Source organism: Malaclemys terrapin, chromosome 6 (genome assembly GCF_027887155.1).
Source record: "Malaclemys terrapin pileata isolate rMalTer1 chromosome 6, rMalTer1.hap1, whole genome shotgun sequence".
NCBI classification, from domain to species: Eukaryota; Metazoa; Chordata; order Testudines; family Emydidae; genus Malaclemys; species Malaclemys terrapin.
This window is the reverse complement of record NC_071510.1, coordinates 111,529,726-111,551,265: the sequence shown is the minus strand read 5'-3', so window position 1 is coordinate 111,551,265 and position 21,540 is coordinate 111,529,726. Positions and strand designations below refer to the sequence as shown.

At 45.0% G+C, this 21,540-nt stretch overlaps 1 protein-coding gene across 4 annotated transcripts in view; it reads right to left on the bottom strand.

The window, feature by feature from the left end:
* MTMR12 (myotubularin related protein 12) overlaps window positions 1-21,540 on the bottom strand; it is a 63,436-nt gene that overhangs the window by 14,062 nt on the left and 27,834 nt on the right. For all 4 annotated transcript variants that reach the window (XM_054032211.1, XM_054032212.1, XM_054032213.1 and 1 more), the window contains 6 exons: window positions 16,819-16,949; window positions 15,269-15,362; window positions 12,647-12,770; window positions 11,750-11,825; window positions 9,210-9,316; window positions 3,623-3,747 (listed from right to left, as the gene is read on the bottom strand). In XM_054032211.1, coding sequence (XP_053888186.1) covers window positions 3,623-3,747; window positions 9,210-9,316; window positions 11,750-11,825; window positions 12,647-12,770; window positions 15,269-15,362; window positions 16,819-16,949 — 657 coding nt within the window. The remainder of the gene's footprint in view (window positions 1-3,622; window positions 3,748-9,209; window positions 9,317-11,749; window positions 11,826-12,646; window positions 12,771-15,268; window positions 15,363-16,818; window positions 16,950-21,540) is intronic.

The window sequence follows — 21,540 nt, the reverse complement described above, 5'->3', positions numbered from 1 at the left end:
TGATATATTTAGGATTGGCAGGATTTGATTTTAAAATCAATAACTGTTGGTAAATATTAATTTCAGCTGACCCTGAAATTGACAAAAAATACTTATCGGAACAGTCAGCGAGTCTGCAGGGATCGGATGTCGCTGGCCCTGCAGATGTGCAGGGACCTCTCTGCAGCTCTGCTATCACAAGCCTGGCTCCCTCGCTCAGAGCGGGAAAAGGCAGACATCACATTTTTCTGAAATTTCTTTTTAAGACTCCATTAAAAGAAATACTTTGCTTGTATGACTGTCATTATCTTAAAACAATTCATTAAGTGGCAAAGCATTTTGATATCTAGATGTTTTAGTTTGGAGCTGAATTATAAGACTCTTAACTGATTCAACTGGTCATTTAAAATAATCTAGATGAACTTTAATACACTAATAGTCATGTACAAAAACCACAATAAGTAGTTAAAAGATAAAGTAAGAATTTTGTCTGAGTATCACTGCTCTGACTCCTTACATCAGTGGTTCAGGAGCCAAATTAGCAATCAACATTACCCAAAAGAACCACACTAGTGTGAATTAATTATTTCATTTAATATGAATACATATTACTCACACACACAATTCTCACAGCAAAATGACTGACCAGGTATTCTACAATTGGTTACTAACATAGCAAAAACATCCTGATCGGTTAATAATTAAAATCACAGTGTTTTCATATTATGTGTTGCAAAGAGCCTGCGAGAGACACGTTAAAGAGCCACCTGCAGTTTCCGAGCTTGAGTATCACTGAGTTAGGGAATCAAACAGGTTCACTGTTTAGGACCATTTTAACACCTCTGCAAGAAATCATTGAACAAGCAGAAACCACAACATGTTTGTTCAGTGTGATCACGTATTCAGTAAACTACAGCTGAATAAATAAGTTTATTAAAAAGCTGTAAAGTTTTTTTTTTTTTTTTTTTACATATACCCCATATTTTAAAACACATTAAATCTTTCTTTTTAAATAGAACTGTAAGAGTAACAAGTTACAGTATATGTTTAAATAAGGGTAGCTCAGCCACTGAAAGATCTTTTTTTCAAATTACAAGGGCTTCATGCATGCTTGGAAGCTACCTTAACTTTTGCCTTTTCTCCTTCCTATATGGGGGGAAATTAATGGCAACTGTGGAGGAGAGGAGGTTTCTAAGCAACAGAAGACAGTTGGATTAGCAGCCTAATAGCAGCTGCAAAGGGGAAAAACTGCCAGGAGGCAGACTGATCCTGTGTGGTAGCTGGCTGTCACATGTTTAGTAGCTACACACTAGCTAGTTGAAGTTAGTAGGTAAACTAGAGGGCCTACTGGAAAGAAGGGGCAGTGAGACTAGTGGAAGAGCTGCAGAACCAACTCACAAGGACATGCTTTCGGTGCATAAAGGGTTATAGGATTTCAGACTTTTATACAGATATTTTTCCTACCAAGAAGTTTTCACATTTAAAATGGTCATCTAAATTGAAAAAAGTCTAGGGTCTCACTAACATCTTTATTTTGATTACATCACCAACAGCTGATAAATAGTGCATGCTATATTTGCAACCACCACCACCTTTTGATATACTGAACTTCCCTAAGTCAAGAAAACAAATGGTTACATGCCATCAGGGTTTGCAGCTTTAAGTCAGTAGGACTTGTGCTCCTATCACTTAGGGTTATGTATTCACTGCAGAGTTAGCCCACATGATCTGCACCCAGCTTAACCTACCCTATATATAGGCAGCCACACTGCAAAGCCCTACCTGCATTCCTGTGTCCACACTGGTGCTGTAAGCCCCATGGGCTTCTGGAGCATATCCCTTTGTTCTGTGTGTTGCTGTACAATTCTTTCCCAGTAAATTACAGGGCAATTTATCGGTCCTCGGCAGATGTGGAGAACTGTGGGAAGGCACTGGAGGACTATCAGCATTGAAGTAATTTAGCTTGTTTCCTGTCCTCCAATGAAATGGGCTGGTTATCAGCCTGAAGCGAAAGCAGAACCTGGTCTCTAATCCACATCACCAGTCAGGCCAGCTAATTCGAGTTAAAAATTTAACCCTGGTGAGAGGTTTCTGTGTGTGGACAGGAGAGCTGTTAGGGGCAACACCTGAGTAAGAGTCCAAGGATAACCCTGCAGTAAAGACACACCAAGTGCTTTTGAAAATCCCACCCTTAGGAGTCAAATTTTGGCCTGTTTGCATAGAAGAGTTCACAGTAGCTTAGTCAATGGATTGAAAGCCTAATTTTTTTAATTCAATTCTTAAAGTAATTTTGTTTTGAAGTGATAAAGATTTTACACCATTTTTAATAAAAATACAGTTTTAGACCCTGATGCTGAAAACATTTACGTGCATACTTAACGAAAGCCCAAGTTGTCCCACTGGCTTCAATGACACTACCTCACAAGTAAAGTTACATATCTTCTGAAATGCTCACAGGATCAAGGCTTAAGTTTCAATATTTTGTTTCTGCCTATGGCTGTCTTATAAAATTCAAATGAGACCCTATCAGTGGCATTTGAAAAATTTAGCTCACAAACGTTAACCTAAAATTGCAATAGCAAAAAAAATTCAAATTAGCTCTACAAATTCACAATCTGGTCTAAATCAATGGGTTCTGTTCAAAAACAAGTGATTTAAATTAATTATTTAATCCTTCCCCCTAATCACAGCAGAGTGACTACACGATTTAACAGCTCTTCTCTAGCCTGTTTTTAAAACTGTTTTCTCTGCAGTTAACACAAATGTTGTCTCTATCTTTAGTCCTGTCCACACACAAAACCCCTGAATTTGAGCGTCAGGAGATATAGCTGCAGCACAACTTGTCAGCTGCTCATAAAATCATTCTTGTTATTTTGCAGTGTTACCTCTCTCACCTGAGCTAGGTTAGCAAAAGAATAGTTGACTGGAGTGTAGATAACTCCAGTTAACCCTGCAGTGAAGACAGCCTCAAACAGCACTTCAGAATTTAAAAAGGCGCACCAAAAATGGTGAAAGTTAATTTAGTCATCATGTTTGGAATATACATTGTTAATCAGGATGAAGTCAAACTAAATTGCATTTGTAGAGAATGTAGTCTCTTATCACCCCAATTATACTGATGTTCTCCAATATTCTGAAATCCCGCCAAATACTTGCAAATAAGCAGTGGTAGTATTTTTGGGTTAAAAACACTGATTTAACCTCATTTTAATTAGGTATGGGAGCTCTGAGACATCTGCTTAACGGTGTTCTATTTTAACCATTAGATTTTAATGAGAGACTTAAGTCAGTTTCCAATTGCTTTGTGTTCTAAGTTTTTGTAACTCATTTTCTAATGGATACTGTGACTTGTTAGTGTGGGCTAACAATTTTGACAACAGCAGGCTTCCAGTTTAATACACCAATCAAACACGCACAAATCTCACTTGATCTGCAAAGACCATCATCAGATAACTATCCAGAAAGAGTTCCTTTCACCATACAATCAGAAGAAATGGACCACCAATTTCTTAAATCAAGAACCGTATTCAAGATCTGTTAGAGACGTAATTTGAGTATCTGGAGGCAAAATTAGCAAGTCTCTAAAGGAATATTTGTCACACCTTGGTTCTTCCCACCTCATTTAACTCTAATTTTAACTTACCTATCAGAAACAGCTGTTTAAATCTAGTGTATGCAGCTTGAATGTCTTGAAGAGATGGAAGGCTGCTTGAAAGGTCATCAGTTTTCAAGACTTCATAAGGAGGTTTGTTAATTGTCTTGTAAACTCTGAATAATCAAAGAAGAGACAAAACCTTTCAGTTTAGAGAAACCTAGACACTGGTCACTGAAGGTAGCAAGGTTCATGTCCCACCCCATATACATATAGCAAAAGTAGAGCATTTAGCCACAAAAAGGTGTGTATTAGTGGGCTAATGGCCCCATGTGCATTTTAGAATACTCAGCAACAACCTTGCTATGGGTTTGTCTACACTACAAGAGTTTTGCTGCTTTACATATGCCAGCAAGCCTAACCCAGCAAAATTGTCCTGGTGTAGATGCAACTATACGGTATAAGTCCTTATACTGTCAGCTAATCTGTAATAATTTATGAATATTGTATCTTGAACAGATAGTGATTACGGTAAGCATACATTAAATTAATTCACAAGTAGGTTTGTCAGGATAAGTACCAGGGAAGGGAAGGGAACAGGGGACCGATAGTCACATCTCCTAGCAAACATTTCAAGTGATAAGAGATAATGCAGAGCCAACTGGCTAAAGAGACACAAGAGAGAACAAAGAACTTTGGCTGGTTTTCAGCAGACACTCCCTGAATGGGGGACACAGGTAAGATAGTCATGAATGACTTGTGTTAAAAACCCTTTTCTCTGGTTTTAAGAAAGCTGTTTTGGATCACTGTATTCACCACTGTCACAGCTCTGGAAGGGAGGACTTGCAGACACTGAAGCCAGTTGGACTTAAATAGTTGCCATACATATGCTGTAGTTTGGGGAGCTGTCTAAGAGTGGGAGAATCACAAGATTCCACCAGTCACGGTGTCTGGAGTGACTCTCAGCCAAGAATGCCCAAACTCAAGACAGACTGTCAGAAAACAGGGCAGATACCCCTAAGACGGTGGTCTATTCTATCATTAGATTCACCAAGCCAGTAATAAAGAGTATTCCTGGAATATAGAATGTTGTCAAGTATCAGGAGGTAGCCATGTTAGTCTGTATCCACAAAAACATCAAGGAGTCCGGTGGCACCTTAAAGACTAACAGATTTATTTGGGCATAAGCTTTTGTGGGTAAAAAACCTCACTTCTTCAGATGTATGGAGATGGCCCTGTCAACACTGGTTCTCCACTTGTGAAGTACTCCCTTCTCTTTTTTTTTAACCCATGAAAGCTTATGCCCAAATAAATCTGTTAGTCTTTAAAGTGCCACCGGACTCCTTGTTGTTTTTATGGAATACAGACAATCCCCTTGACATTCCAGCCCCTATTTACTATGCAGGCAAACTGGACTTTATGGTGTAAGGTTATTAAAACCAAAACACACCACACAATAGGTTCTTCCAACCCCAAGGGGTTGGTCACTCACCACAGGTTACTGGATACTTCAGGATCTCACCAAAAACAATACTGTGTTAGCCAATCCTTCGTAAACTAACTGAAGATTTATTAAGAAAAAAGAAATGAGTTATTAAAAGGATTAAAGGCAGATTAAATACATTACGGTTGAATCAGAATATATGAGTCTAGTTGTTAGCAGAGGTAGATCATCTTCTAAACCTCCATAAGTCTCTTAAGAGTTCTTCCATGAATCTTTCAGAGTGTCCTAAAAAAAATTTTTTTGGGGGGGGGGGGGGGGGGGGGATTTCAGTCCAATGGCTCAAACTCCCTCGATTTAGTGTTCAGTGGCTCAGAGATGGCAAGATCATGCCCAAGACCCAGTATCTATAACTGGAAATAGCCCGGAAAGTGATTTTAGCACAGCACGTGTGTTCCTCTGACAGAAGAATAGACACTTGAGTCTATGAAAAGTCCTAATGGCACTTGGTCAGAAGATCTAATGCTTCACCCCTAAAGCTTCTGTCTTGTAAAAACAACGTGAAAGCCAAACAATTCTTCATTAAGTAAACTTGCATCTAAATGTTAAATACATGCCTTTAGATCCAATGACAATTGAGTATAGTTGCATAATAAATTAATTATAAGGTAATATAAAGTTACAAGACATTAAAAGGATTTAGCAACTACAGGTTATTTTGGTTATGCTGGTATAAGGCTAATAGGGTGAAGGTAAATACAATTAACGTCTATTCTTGATTTTTATCAACACAAGTGAATGGGCTTCTGTCTGCTATTTAACATTCCTTTGTTACCCAAATACAGTGAATTAACACCTCTTTGAGGTCATGCCCTGAGCTGGCTAGCTGCCAGCGCCACATTCCTCACAAAAGGTAAGAGCATGATGCTTAACACCTGAGGAACTGCACTGAGACAAGAAAAGGAGACAGAAGTACAAGTAACCCTGTAACCATGATAAGCTTATTTTTGTTCAGGTAGGGTTACCATTCGTCCGGATTTACCCGGACATGTCCTCCTTTTTGTGTTAAAAATAGCGTCCGGGGGGTGGGGATTTGTAAATCACTCAAAATGTCCGGGATTTCCCCCCCATGCAGAGCGAGGCGCGGCTGGGAGGACTGCAGGAAAGTCAGCCTCTCGCATGGGGCTCTGGCAGCCAGAGCCCTTCCCCCTGCAGCTTGCCGGGCTAGATTCCAGAGCTGCTGTAGAGCTCCTCCTCCCCACCCCTGCCTCCCTGCATTCTGAGCCAGCCGGCCGGCCTGCCGGGCCGTTTGCATCAGGCCTCGGCAGCTCCTCCTCCCCTGCAGCCCAGCACCCCACTCCGGCAGCACTGTGCAGGGGCAGAGACCGGGTTGTGTGTTGTGCTGGGGAGTGCAGCCACGTGTCCGGCTCCGCACAGAGCCCAACACCATGTTCTGAGCGGCGGGGTAAGGGGGCCAGGAGAAGGGGCAGGGAGGTTCTGGAGGGAGCAGTCAAGAGACGGGGGGGGGGGGGTCAGGAGTTCGGGGGGGCTTTTTGGGGGGGGTGGAGAAGGTTTTGGGCAGTCAGGGTACAGGTAGGGGGTAGGGTCCTGGGGGGGCTCTTAGGAGGGGGCAGTTAGGGGACAAGAAACAGGGAGGCTTAGGTAGGGGGTGGGGTTCTGGAGGGCAGTTAGGAGCAGGGGTCCCAGGAGGAGGCAGTCAGGGGACAAGGAGCGGGGGGGTGGGGGGTTGGGAGTTCTGGGGGGGAGCTGTCAGGGGGCAGGGGTGGGGAGAGGGATCAGAGCAGTCAGGGGACAGGGAGCAGAGGGGTTTAGATGGGTTGGGAGTTCGGGGGGGGGGGCCTGTCAGGGGGTGGAGAGTGGTTGGATGGGGCGTGGGAGTCCCAGGGGTCTGTCTGGGGGTGGGGGTGTGGATAAGGGTTGGGGCAGTCAGGGGACAAGAGGCAGGGAGGCTTAGGTAGGGGGTGGAGTCCTGGGGGGCAGTTAGGGGCAGGGGTCCCAGGAGGGGGCAGTCAGGGGACAAGGAACGGGGGGAGGGTTGGGGGTTCTGAGGGGGACGGGAAGTGGGAGGGGCAGGGGCGGGGCTCCTCCCATCCTCTTTTTTGCTTGCTGAAATATGGTAACCCTAGTTCAGGAATCTAAAATAGTTATACCAGTGTAAGGCACTTCTACACCTTTATAACTGCAGCTATATAAAGGCTTTTACCAGCATAACTGTCAACAAAAAGTCACACCACTTACCAACACAACTATGCCAGTAAAATTAAGTGTAGACCAGCTGTATACTTGGAAAAAACCACAATGTTAAGCATACCTCTTAACATTGGAGTGTTACTGGACACCTTGTTGTTAATGTTAAGCATAGTTTTACCTTCAGCATACACAATGGCAATCATGTTTAAAAACTTGATAGTGGTAGTTGTCTGCACTAGGAGGTGCCTAGTGGCTGGCTAAGGCAGAGTTCTCAGGTAGATGAAGACAATGGTCCAACATTAGGGTTACCATACGTCCGGATTTTCCCAGACATGTCCGGTTTTTTGGTCCTCAAATCCCCGTCCGGGAGGAATTTCCAAAAAGCCAAACATGTCCAGGAAAATAGGGAGGCATGGTAAGGGGACCCCCGAGTGCGAATGGCTGCAGCAAAACTTACAACTCCTGCGATCTGCCAGGGCACAGAGGCAGCAACGGCATCCGAGCACACAGCCGCTTCCTCCCCGGGCTCCAACTTTCCTGGCTTCCACCGCGGCGGGGGGCTGAAGGAACTTTCCCAGCGCAGCAGCAGCCAGAGCCCGCGGGGCGGGAGGGAGGAGGGGGAATGCGGGGTGCTCAGGGGAGGGGGCAGAGTTGGGGCAGGGCCAGGACCCCCGTGGAGTGTCTCTTTCTTCAGTCTTGAAATATGGTAACCCTATCCAACATACCAACTCACATCTTGTTGTGCTATCTGCTATTTGCATATGGTTCTTTACCTTTTGAAATAAAAATGTTTTTCAAACAATTCTGAAAGGTTATTCAACATACCCTTCCATTATGAAATCTGGAAGCATAAGAGAATACAGGGAAACCTTCTCTACTGTTTGAAGCATATTAAGTTAATTATTTTAGCCCCGCCTAGAAATAGTCTTTTGTTTATCTTCTTCACCCAAATAAGCTATCCTTCAGCAGCTGTTTGTGGCTCAAAGAATCTTCTCCTTTATAATGCACAGGGTGGTAACTGTTTATAGAGCCAAGAAACTACTCCTGAAAGGGCAGCTGGGCTCATGGAGGATGGAAATTCAAAACTCACTTTCCACTTCTTTCTTAGCCTAACAACCTTTAGTCCTATTTTAGATTAATTGGGAGTTGGTTTGGGGCTGCCAGTTCACCTCAACATCAAACGTTAAATGAATTTAACTGCTTCTGTTGGTGCTGCAGCTCATTTGGATTAGAAATTGGTAACTACTAATGCTTTAAGGCAGTGGTTCTCAAACTTTTTTTTTTTTTTAACTGGTGGCCCCTTTCATATAGCAAGCTTCTGAATGCGACCCCCCCTTATAAATTAAAAGCAGGGTTTGGAGTGGAGGCTGACAGCTTGTGATCTTCCCTACCCCCATGTAATAGGCTCGTGACGACCCCCAGTTTGAGAAACCCTGCTTTAAGGGAAGCAGATGCATCTCCTCCACAGCCTAAATCAATGCTGGAGAAGCAAGATTTTTAAGATTATATAACCTCTGGAGGCCTAAAACAGCTTTAAGTAGAGCTTTAAGTAGAGCTTTAAAAAGAGAGGTGTTTGAAGTTCATTTGCCTGCAAAGGATGCAACTAGACTAAGGGAATCTGTAGAAAGGATAGGCTTTGCTGCTACTACAGCTAAAGCCTGCAGTTACCCAAAAAAGCTAACAGAGGAAACCTCTCCCCACCTTTCCCCAGTTTCCATAAAGATTTATTCTAGTGAGTACACACAGTTGTGAGATCACTCCTCCTCCCCAAAAGTTATTTGACCAATGACATCACTATTACAATGTGCCTTTAAAGCTAAACCTCTAATAAAACTGCTTTTAATACACTGGATAGAAAACAAAACTTTATCAAAAACAATTGTCTCTTGTTGCTAGGTAGGCTTAGACACAGAATATAGAAGACATAAGCAAGGGCCATAAGAAGCACTTTTTAAAAACGTCATGGACAGAAGAGCTATTACTGACCCATCCAAGAAAATTTTGTGCATTTGTGAAGTGCTGTCCTCTTGTTCTTTGGGAAAAGCAGACATTTTGAGAAGAGAAGCACCATTATGACAAGACCAACACCAAATCTACAGAAAAAACACATTTACCTGATTAGTTAGTTCTCAAGTACACATGACAGCTACATGTTTCTATTTGACTGAAGATTAGACTATAAGAAATCCCTTCCTGCTGCTTAACACAAATAGTTTTGAGGCATCCAATGACTCATTCAGCAGCAATCTTGTACTTTAGAACCAACAGCAAATACTCCAGTCACAACATTGCATAGTATTACCCTCAAGAAGTTTAATCATTAGGTACAGGCAATGGACAAGGTAGGTGTAATATGTTTTTAAGTTATGGTTGCTCTTCCCTCAGAGCTTGCACACATTGATTAGAATTGGCAACAGCTATTCCATTCAGTTCCCTTGCGTAGGCAAACTTTTAGACTGCTTTGTCTTGTCCAACAGATACTAGCTGGACTACTAAAATAGGAGCTGAGAAACTCCGATGGTGTGCATGTTACTAAAACTAGCTCACAAATAGTTCTGTTTTACAGGGCAGTATTACGCCATGTCTCATTGGAAGACAAAGATTTTGATACCCAGGTTTAAACTGTGATCTGAGATTTTCTTCAAGCAAGACTGACAAGAACAAACGACAAGCCATAAAGAAAGAATGAATCTACACTGAAATAAAGTAGAAATTGCAAAGACGTTTACTTTATGAAAACTAGTTCCTTTGTCCCTGCAATGATCTACACTTTTGGAGTGCTCACATGGAGGCATATCCTATCACAGTGGTTCCTAAACTGGTCTCAACTCACCTTTGACTCTGAAAGCCCAGTTGTTTCTTCCCTTCTCATACATCAGCAGAAATATGCTGGCCAAATTACGACTCAGTTACTCCTATGCACACCATTAGATGCCAACAATTGCACAAGTGTAACCAAGTCATAATTTGGTCTAGAATATCTGCTAGTGGGAGAGAAGAAAAGCCCCAGCTTGGCTTCCACATCCAAGAGAGAATTTGCAGGGCTGGCAGTTTGGAACACAGCTTTATTTATAAACTAAAATTTGAACTGGAAGTAATTAAGTCCAACGGTACCATTTCACAAAGACAAAGAGCTGTACTTTAAGAGGAAGGGGACTGATTGCTTGCATCAAGAAAACTGAAAGTCTGCCACATTACCCTGTAATAGTCATCTTAACCAGAACTAATTCGTCACAGAAGTGATTTTTAAACTTAGTTTTTCACTTGTTCTTTGTAACCAGAAATTAACTTAACTGAAGGGCTTCAAAAATTTCTTGCTTTCACTAGAAGAAGCCATCAGGGTAACAGCAGGTTACTGTATAACAATTCCCTTTGCTGTACTCTGTCCTGTGGCATATTTGAAGATCAGAGCACTGAACTAGGTTTAATGAGGGTAATAAAGGCAGCCAATGTTTTCTTCTAGAAAGTGTCTAGTTTAGAAACTAAAGGTGTGAAAGGACTTGCTTTTCATAGGTGAAGTCAATGGGCGCTGTGGGTGCTCAGCACCTAAGACAGAGGTCTCCAAACACAGGAATGTTCAAGGGGGCATGGCAGTGCCAGCCCCCAATAGGGGGGCAAGGAGGGAGCAGCACCCAGCCCCTTCCTGCCACCAGCTCTGCTCAAGTCCCACCCACAACTGCATCCCCAGCTCCTGGCCCCATGCCTGACCTCATCCCCAGCTTCAGCATGGCTCCATTCCTGGCCTTGCCCCCAGTTTCAGCCACTGGCCGCAGCCCCATTCCCGGCCCAGGGCCAAGGCTAGGGGTGGGGCCGGGAGCAGAGCTGCACCTGGCTGCCAGCCCCCACCACAGCAGCCCTGTTCCTGCCCCCGCCCCCAGCCTCAGCCCCTGGCCCCACCCCAGACCACCCCGAGCCTTGGACTTGGGGGGGGAAAGGGGGGGGTGATTCTAAAAAGTTTGGAGACCACTGACCTAAGATGATCAGCGATCTCTATATAAAAAGTTGCCTTGCTTTCTCCTCTCCACCATACTTTATCTGTTCTTATGACATGACTATCATATTCAGTGCCTTAACACTCACTGCTGAAGTACTGTCATTAGCACAGCAACCAGCACCAAGCAGAGTCCTGCAGATGCCAAGACACAGGTGCCTCTGGAGAACCTCAAAATCTCAAGGAAGAAAGACTAGTCAGCAAATGCCATGAGCATGTGTGGGGTCCATTAATATTCGCACATGTCTTCCTAGCCTTATTCAGATATGTAGGGAAAGGTAAAGTAAAAACTATTGCTTTATATGTTCTTTAGGGGAAGAGGAAGCTTCATGAATACCTATTTTCAGCTGCTGCTTCCTCTTTTACAGATGAGTTTGCTGTTGCAGAAATTACTTTAATAGTGCAATATGAATTACACTAAGACTAATGAACTTAAATAATGCATAATTTATTTATAGATGTATTCTGTCTGAAATACAAGTTAAAATTTTCCCATCTACATTTTTTCATGCTTCAGAATCGCATGTATACTCACAGGAATGCCTCTTCCTTGGTACTGCAAGATACTCTCTTCAGAGAGGGACATGGGAACAACAAAATACAATGGCAATCTAAAGAAGAGAGAAACATTTCCTATAGCAAAGAATTCCACAGCAGATTTAATGCCCCTTGTATGATGCGGGAAGTCCTCGCCACAGAATCAGGAAATCTGAATACTTAGTAATTCCCAATTTCCTACATCAAATCAGCAACTATGTTCTGGAAGGCACACAACAAACAGTCCAACTTTTAAAGACATTTGATACTTAAGGCTCAGTACTTGCAATATGCTATCGAGATAGCTTTAGTAGTATCTTGAGGACTCACATTCCATTGTTCTGAGAGTTGGTACATATCTGCAGTCAAAAGCTTAATGAAAACCTTAATGCTGCTGAATCCTAAAAACTAAAAGGATTTCCACTTGAAAATAAGGTCTTGTCTAAACTTGAAAGGGTTCGCGGATATAGATATACAACTCTCTCTGAGCGGGAGACAGTTTGTATCAGCAAAAGAGGGTCTGGGTTTTTGTTTTTGGGTTTTTTTGCTAATTTAGCCTAAATCAGTTCCCCAAATAGAGTAAACTATACTGGCAAAGGACCTTTTTACTGAAATAATGGTGTCTAAACTAGGGCGTTTCCTGACCCAATTATGTTAGTGGGGGGGAGGGGAATCATACCCCTGAACAATATAGCTATGCCAGCAAAATTTAAGCATACACCAGGCCTAAGTGTTTCTTACAGTGCGTGAGGCCTTGGAGAAATGAGTTGGAAGACAGCTTCCACATGGGAGGGTAGAGATTTACCACTGGTGTTCATCACTAACTTTTGAAACATGAACAGTGACTTTAATATTGAATTTGCTATACAAAGCACATTTTAGAGTTCAAGCTTACTTTTCAGAGACTTTGTAGGCTTCGTTGGCACTCAATACTTTGTATTTCATGTTCCCTTTGGTCCGTTCTAACTCCTCACGCCAATCCTTAATAGCATCAAACATCACAGTTTGGTTTTGTATGTCTGTCAACAGAAATCCAATTAGATACTAGTTTTACAGAGACAGTTGTAATTACTTGGCTATTACAAAAGCATTTTTCATTGTAAAGCAACCACTTTAAACCAAGTGCATATACAGAACCCCTCACGTATGAATGCTTTGAGCACAAAAAGTTAACGTGCCTTTGTACAGAACATTCTATGCTTCTGTCTGATCTTTACTACTTGGTCTTCAGTCAAATGCTGCTTAAACCAAGACAAGCGTTGATGCACACGGGGTCGGATTAACTCTCCTGTGGGCCCAGGGCTATTAAATTTTGTGGGGCCCCTGTATACACGTCTTTTTCTAATTAAAAACAAAATGATCACAATTATGGCATCAAGGCTATTAACGCTATATTAAACTTGCCTTTTAATTAACATAAAGCTGTTCTATGGTTACATTTCAGTCTTAAAACATGTAGAATATAGTTAAGTTAATTCAAAATAGCCCACTTCTTACCTTAGAACAGCTGTTACATTAATTTCTTTCTGGGGGGGAGTTTGGGTGCAGGAGGAGGCTCCAGGCTGGGACAGAGTGTTGCAACAGGAGAGGGTGGGGAGTGTGGGATCTGGGAGGGAATTTGGGTGCAGGAGGGGATTCTGACCTGGAGCAGGGAGTTGGGGTGCAGGAGGGGGTGTGAGCTGTAGGCGCCAGCTGGGAGGTGCTTACCACAGGCAGCTCCCGGCCAGCGGCGCAGCAGGGCTCAGGCAGGCTGCCTGCCTACCTACCAGCCATAGCCCCATGCTGCTCCTGGAAGCGGCCAGCTGCTGGCACATCTCTGCACACCCCTGAGGGGAGGTGGACAGCATGTCTCCTCACACTGCCTGTGCCCGCAAGTGCTGCCCCAGCAGCTCCCATTGGCCAGAGCTGTGGGGATGGTACTTGGGGCAGGGGCAGCATGCAGAGCTGCCTCCCCCTAGTAGGGGCCGCAGAGACATGCCAGCAGCCGGCCGCTTCCGGGAGCGGCATGGGGCATGGCATGCAGGCAGCCTGCCCGAGCCCTACTGCCCCAGGGACCCCCTTAGCCCGAGGTCCTGGGCTGTAGCCCCTACGTTAATCGGGCCCTGGATGCACAGTAAGATTTTTTTTTTTTTTTTTTTTTTTTATATAAATAGTGCTTCCAATATGCTTAAAGGCTAGTTCGCAGTCTACAGCCAAGACCTACCGTGTACTCTGCAGCACTTGCAACCATCACTGTTTACTCTGCTTATATGTTGCATCCCCTTCTCCCACTTGGTCTAGTCTATTTGGATCATAAACTCTTAAGGGCAGGGCCTGTCACTACAGTGTTCAGTGCCAAGAACACGGACCTCAATGCTAGCTGGGATCTTTAGACCCTACTGGAATATTTAAAAAAAATTAAATTTCAAGCTAAACGCTTGAGCCAACATCATGGTGCATCAAAACACCTCTTGATAAAACAAACAGATGTTTTGGGTACACAAGGAATGAAGAATCAGCAGGAACATCATTAGAACAGCACGATTACATCAGCTAGGTTTCTATTAAAACTGGCAATTTAAGAAATTAAAAGTTATCTACACAAATGTTTTGCTTGTTCAAAATATAACAAGCCACTCTGTGTGACTTAACTAGATATGGCTAAATAGAAACTTTTAAATTATTTTGCAGGATGTGTTTTACTGATAAAATATACTAATCCAGCTGGTTTAAATTACCATCCATGCCAGGCCGATCAGTGCATCTTTCCCTGATGATTGGGGGAAAAACCCAATCCTGGAATAAGGGTGGGTGTGTTTATTGCAAAATCTCTTTTGAAAAATGCAAGAACAGTTTCACTCAGTTCAAAAAGTGAGAGCAGGAAGTTACGTTCACCCTTCTGACAGTATTTTAGCCAAAACAGAAAACAGAAGTACAAAAGGAAAACTAAATAGCAGTATTTTATTGGTATCAAGGGAAAAAAATTGTATATGCAAAACGTCTGCACAAATTGATCATGAATAAGGCTACAATTTAGTGATGGGTATTTTTAGTAAAAGTCATAGACAGGTTACGGAAAATAACCAAAAATTCATGGTCCATGACCTGTTCATGACTTACTAAAAATACCAGTGCTTGACCTGCAAGTTGCAGGCTTTGTGGAACCTCTAGCATTAGCTTAATACTATGAATTGATTCCCTTCATATGCTCACTTAATGAGCCTATGAAGACCACTTTCTCTGGGCTAAAAATTGTATATTAGATACAAAAAAAATCGACATCAAAAGCCCATTGGGGGCTAGGAGCATGCAGCTGGCATGTTTGGAGATTTTAGTAGCAATCTCTAACAAATTCGACTTAGCATGTATAAATGAAAATGTTCAGAGGCTTATAACTCTGCCAAATTTGGGAATATTATCATGGGTCTAGCAAACTTCTGGGCACTAAAAAAAAATCACAGGCAGCTATAGCCTAGAAAGTAGGAATGACAGCATGCGGTAGTTACAACAAACTAAAAAAATAAAGAGCAAAGTTTACCTGTATTGGTTGGCGCAGCTGTTGCATAAGAGAACAGAAACAAGCGTTTAAGTAGTTTAGGAGTCTGGCTATGATGAACTATGCCACTGACGATCTAAGAAAGAATCAACAAATTAATACATGATATATAAGATTGTAATAAAAGCCAACTGATGCAAAGAGCATCTGCACCTCAAAGGCAAAGCCAAGGAAGGAAGAGATTACACATTTTAAACGGACATTGTCAATAAGCTTCAAATGTAGCAAGATACTAAAGACCGGATTTTAAATTCAAAAAGATGGCTTTGCCTAAGCATCTGTGCAGCTACTATGTCTAGCACTATATTTAAAGGGCAATCCTGAAATCATAACATTACTCCACTTCAGTTTCTCTGGAGCCCTTTGGTCAAGATGTATACTTTTTTTGAAGGAATGTCTTAAGAGTTTAGAAAGATCATTAGGTGAACTTCACCCTAGACTAGGGCTCAATCTTAGTTTTAGTGCACCCTTTGACACCAAGGTATCTGATATCATTTCACCCGAGTACACTCCTATGATTTGTGTGAAACTCCTTTAATACCAGCAGGAGTTGCATGTGTGCATTAAGACAACTATGCGGCCTAGTTATTTCCCTTGTTTGTGTAATGTCAGCCTTGGACATTCTTCATATACACCTTTTGGTGAGAGACTTCTCAGCTAAAGGTTTTGGTTATTTTTCATGTTAAAAGGTCAGAACTGAAATTCTTACCAAGAGAATATACTTTGATGTCTATAAGGCAGATGTAGTGTTGTGAATCAGCCTGTCTCTCTGAACCAAGAAAATTGAGTTCTATTCCCAGAAGCTACAGTCTCACTGTGTGACTCAGGAAAATCACCTACCTTTGAAAATACTACATCTCCCTAGATCAATATAAAAAGGTATGTCTACCAAACCTGTGCTAAAGCTTTTAAAAGTACAGTTAAGTCTGGAAGCAAATTAGCTACACCAAACTGTAAAACAACTCAAAAGCCAATTATTAATCATGGTCTTAAAATTTAAGTTCTAATTCTTACTTCTACTTTCATAATTCAAAGAAAGCCAAATAAATCCTTCAGTATCAGAAGAAATAATTTGCATGCCAAGTTATTAGAGAATGGACATGGCAGCAGGAAGTAAAAAGGTTAGCAAAGCAGTACCACAAGTATATACAAAGCCAACTTACATTATATTCTTTAGCTAGACAAGCTCTAGAGCAATTTATGCAGTACTTCCAAACTACTAGAACTTTTCCACAGTAAAAGCCAGTGCACCCAACATTTTAAGTTATTAGATGCACACAAAGAAAGATAGTTAAACATGTTTAATCAAATCAAAGAGTGACTGTCCCATGATTGTTCACCCCAATAGTGAATGACTCAAAAGCAAGCTTTGTTGTAAGGATTTCAGTGAACTGTTCTCAAATCAGTCTCCCTATTCTCCAGAAATTCTACATCGTTTCCCTGTCATTAAAATATCCTGTTAACACCCCACCCCAGATTTTTAAGCGGGGGAGGGGGGATGTAATCAAATATGTAAACATTGCTATACTTACCCTTTTTACCTCCTCTTCCTTTGTATACCTCAGACAGAAGTGAAATACTCTAAGATCTTTACAGTAGATGATTAATTTCTCTGGGTATTTTTTCAGTTGTGCAGACAGAGATTTCTTTTTCTCATCGTAAACTACAGAAGTAAGAACAAGGAAGAACATATCAACTTTAAAAATTCTGGCATCTCTTGTTGGGGTCCCAATTAAACTAAGTCAACAAAAGAGTTTTACTAAGTATCCTAGAACACTGACTTGCAGTGCAGACAAACGTCTGTACTCACATACTTGTCAACACTATCTTTACAGGTGAGATAGTCTCAAGATTTTGTGCTCTGTCCTAGGTCTCCTCTTTTCACTCAGAGAGGAAAGACAGTTACCTTTTCCATAACTGGTGTTCAAGATGTGTTGCTCATGTCTATTCCACAATAGGTGTGCGCGCTCGTCACGTGCACCGGTGTCGGAAGTTTTTCCCCTAGCAGTACCCGTAGGGGAGCGCCCCTACCAACCCCTGGAGTGGTGCCTCCATGGTGCGCTACATGGGGCACTACGTGCTCCCTCAACCCTAAGTTCCTTCTTGCCAGACAACTCCCACATTCCTTCCCCTCTGTCAGATGTGGAATAGACATGAGCAACACATCTCGAAGAACACCAGTTACGGAAAAGGTAACTGTCTTTTCTTTGAGTGATTCCTCATGTGTATTCCACAATAGGTGATTCCAATATCCGTTGGAGGTGGGTAGGAATTCACAAACTCTCGGGACGGAGCACAGCCCTGCCGAACCCGGCGTCTTCCTTGATCTGGGAGACTATTGCAGAACGCAAGATGAATGTGTGAACTGAAGACCATGTGGCAGCCCTGCAAATGTCCTGAATGGAGACATGGGCTAAAAAGGGAGCCGATGAGGCTTGCGCCCTAGTCGAGTGCGCCCTCACAATTGACAGCGGAGGGATTCCCGGCAGGTCATAACAGGTACGGATGCATGAGGTGATCCAGTTGGAGAGCCGCTGAGTGGAGATCAGCCAACCCCTCATATTCGGCTGCAAAGACTTCCTGAACGGCTTAGTCCACTCCAGGTAAAAAGCCAGAGCCTGTCGCACATCCAGCACGTGGAGGTGGCGCTCCTCACTGGATGCATGGGGCTTGGGGCAGAGGACCGGCAGGAAAATGTCCTGACCCATGTGGTAGGCGGAGACCACCTTCGGGAGGAACGAAGGATGTGGGCGGAGCTGGACCTTATCCTTATGGAACACCACGTATGGGGGCTCGGAGGTCATAGCCCTGAGTTCCAAGACCCGCCTAGCCGACATGATCAATCCACCGGAAGGTGGTAGGCCTGTAGGCAAATGTTGTGGGCTATACAGAAGTCCCACAGCTTGAGGGCCTCCAGGAAGAGGGCAGAGGATCGGGCCCTGTCTTGCCTGTTGACGTAAAACATCGAGGCCGTGTTGTCCATGAGAACCCTGACCACCCTGCCTTCGACATGCGAGCAGAAGGCCACGCGCGCCAGCCAGACCGCCCAGAGCTCCTTGACGTTTATGGGGAGGGCCAGGTCCTGTGCAGACCACAGACCTTGGGTGCGAACATCTCCCACATGGGCTCCCCACCCCAAGTCCAATGCATCGGACACCAGTTCCATCGATGGGGGCCTGCCTCTGAATGGAACTCCGCGGAGCATGTTCCCCAGGGAGGACCACCATTGAAGGGAGACTATCACCGGTTCGGGCACAGTGAGGACTTTGTCCATCTTGTCTCTGGCCTGGGAGAACAGAGAGGCCAACCAGAGCTGGAGGAGTCTCATCCCGAGTCTGGCATGGCAAACCACATATGTGCACGCCAACATGTGACCCAAGAGCTGGAGACATGCTCTGGCTGTTGTCACTGGAAACCTTATGCCTGTGTCAATGAGTCCTTTCAGGGTCTCAAACCTGTCTGGTGGGAGGGAGGCTTTGGCCAACGTGGCGTCCAGGACTGTCCAGATAAACTCTATGTGTTGTACCGGGACTAATGTGGACTTGGTGTTGTTTATCAACAGGTCCAGAGTAGCGCACGTGGACAGAAGGAGCGCCACGTGATCCTGCACCTGCGACCGGGAGCTGCCCTTGACCAGCCAATCGTCCAGATAGGGGAAGATCTGGACCCCACGGTGCCTGAAGTAGGCCACCACCACAGACATACACTTTGTGAATGCCCTGGGAGCAGTGAACAGGCCAAATGGGAGGACCGTAAATTGATAGTGTTGCTGTCCAACCGTGAAACGGAGGAAGCGCCTGTGCCCATCAAATATATGGATGTGGAAGATTGAGGGCGGCGTACCAGTCCCCCGGATCCAGGAAGGGAATGATGGAGGCCAGGGAGACCATGCAAACTCGAGCTTCACCACATGTTGGTTGAGGCCTCACAGGTCCAGGATGGGCCTGAGCCCCCCTTTGGCCGTCGGGATAAGAAAATAGCGGGAGTAGTACCCCTTGCATTAGAACTCTGACGGCACCACTTCCACTGCTCCTAGGCCAAGGAGCCACCCCACCTCCTGCTCGAGCAGGGCCTCATGAGAGGGGTCCTCCAGGAGGGACGGGGGCAGAGGGTGGTTGGGAAGGGTAGAGGTAAACTGGAGGGTGTAGCCCTGGGAGATGGTGATGAGGACCCCTCGGTCCAAGGTCAGCCACGACCACTCCAGGAGAAAAGCATACAAACAGTTGGAGAAAGGAAGCTTTATTGTGGGTGGAACCCTGATATGAACTGGTAGGTTGCCCCCTGGCATACCGTCAAAACTGCCGTTTCCCTGCCTGTTTGCCCTTGGAGGACCCAGGCTGGGGGGCAGACAGACTGCCTCCGCGGGTGTCGGGAGCCACAGTGTGCACTGGTACCACTGTGGCAGCCACGGGGCCCAGTGCCACTGCACCTGCTATGGCAACAGTGTAGCAGGCTGTTTGGCCTGGCTGGCCTGACCCATTGATGGAGGACTACGAAGGGAGGCCAGGCTGACGTACAACCTGCCGCTGTCCCTTGACTGGGAGGAGCGGCGTCGTTGACCATGAGACTGATCCCAACGTGGAGGAATGGTACTGCCGGTAACAGCTGTTCTGTGATAGACTCCGGCAAGCAGATCCATGACTGCGCTGCGCCAGCGATCGACGCCCACGTCTGCGGGAGCAGTGCCACGGCAGGGTCCTGTAGTGAGATGACGAACGGGAATGACGTTTACGTTCGGGTCACGACTGGCTACGACAGCCCCTCTGAGACGAAGACCTTCGGCGGCATCTGCTTTGGTCCCGTCGGTGTCCACTCCTTGAGGCGGAGCAGTGCCTGGAGTCTCTGTCAGTCGGAACCCAGCCAGACAACCTGGTGGGAGTCAACAGCGACCTGCGTGGACTACGCACGGGACAGTCGCTGAGCAGCGAATGGTGTTGGGAACATTCCCTTGACTGTGACTGGTACTGAGTCTGGGGCATCTGCGGAGATCCCAGCAGCGGCTTGCCTCTGGCCAACATTGACGGTGCTCTTGGTACCGGTATGGACATAACATCCTGGGCTGCTTGCAGAGCCTCTGGCATGGAGGGAATCCGGACATTCGGGAAAGCCTGCTCCAAATGGGCCGGGCTACTCCACTCGAGCCGAGTCAGAAGACTAGAGACTGATGGGAACCGAGGACTGCCCAACATGGGTCTAGCTTCTCCCCCAGCCTTGCTCCAGTGCCATGGCAGAGAAGGCCTCTTATCCTTCTTGGCATGCCCTGCGGATGGGGAACGGTGCCGACTGGTAGATGGTGCCGGGAAGGGAGGGAGGGGGGTGTTACTGCGCACCAACACCGTGGTACCCAGTGCCGACTCGGAGCGGTGCGCTGGAGTCGGGGTCAACGCCGACTCCAACAAGATAGCCCGAAGCCTAATGTCTCTCTCTCTCGGTCCGAGGCTTGAACGACTTGCAAATCTTGCAGCGATCGCTGAGATGGGTTTCACCCAAATAGCATAAACAGTCCGTGTGCGGATCACTCACTTGCATCCATCGCCTACAGCTGTTGCACAACTTAAAACCCAGGGGCGCAGGACATGCCCCAGCTCGCGTGCACTAACTAAACTAAACTAAAAACTAAACTACTAACTACAGCTATTATACACTGAATGAACAAGAGTTCTGGGGAAAGAGCTGCAGCAAAGCTGGAGCAGAGCAGTTCCGAAGCAACTTCATTGGTGGCAAGAAGGAACTGAGGGTGGGTGGAGGACGTAGCACCTCTTATACCGCGCCATGGAAGCGCCACTCCAGGGGTTGCTAGGGGCACTCCCCTACGGGCATTGCTAGGGAAAAAACTTCCGACACTGGTGCACGTGGCGAGCATGCACACCTAGGCCTTGGCTACACTTACCAGCTAGTTCGACGGCTGGAAATCGAAGTTCTGGGTTCGACTTATCGCGTCTAGTCTGGACGCGATAAGTCGAACCCGGAAGTGCTTGCCGTCGACTGCGGTACTCCAGCTCGGCGAGAGGAGTACCGCGGAGTCGACAGGGGAGCCTGCCTGCCGCGTGTGGACCAAGGTAAGTTCGAACTAAGGTACTTCGACTTCAGCTACGTTATTCACGTAGCTGAAGTTGCGTACCTTAATTTGAATTAGGGGGGGTAGTGTAGACCAAGCCCTATTGTGGAATAGACATGAGCAATCACTCGAAGAACTGAGTTTTTGGCTGCAGTTCTTAATTCTGACTACATGGTACCATTCCTTTGGTATGCTG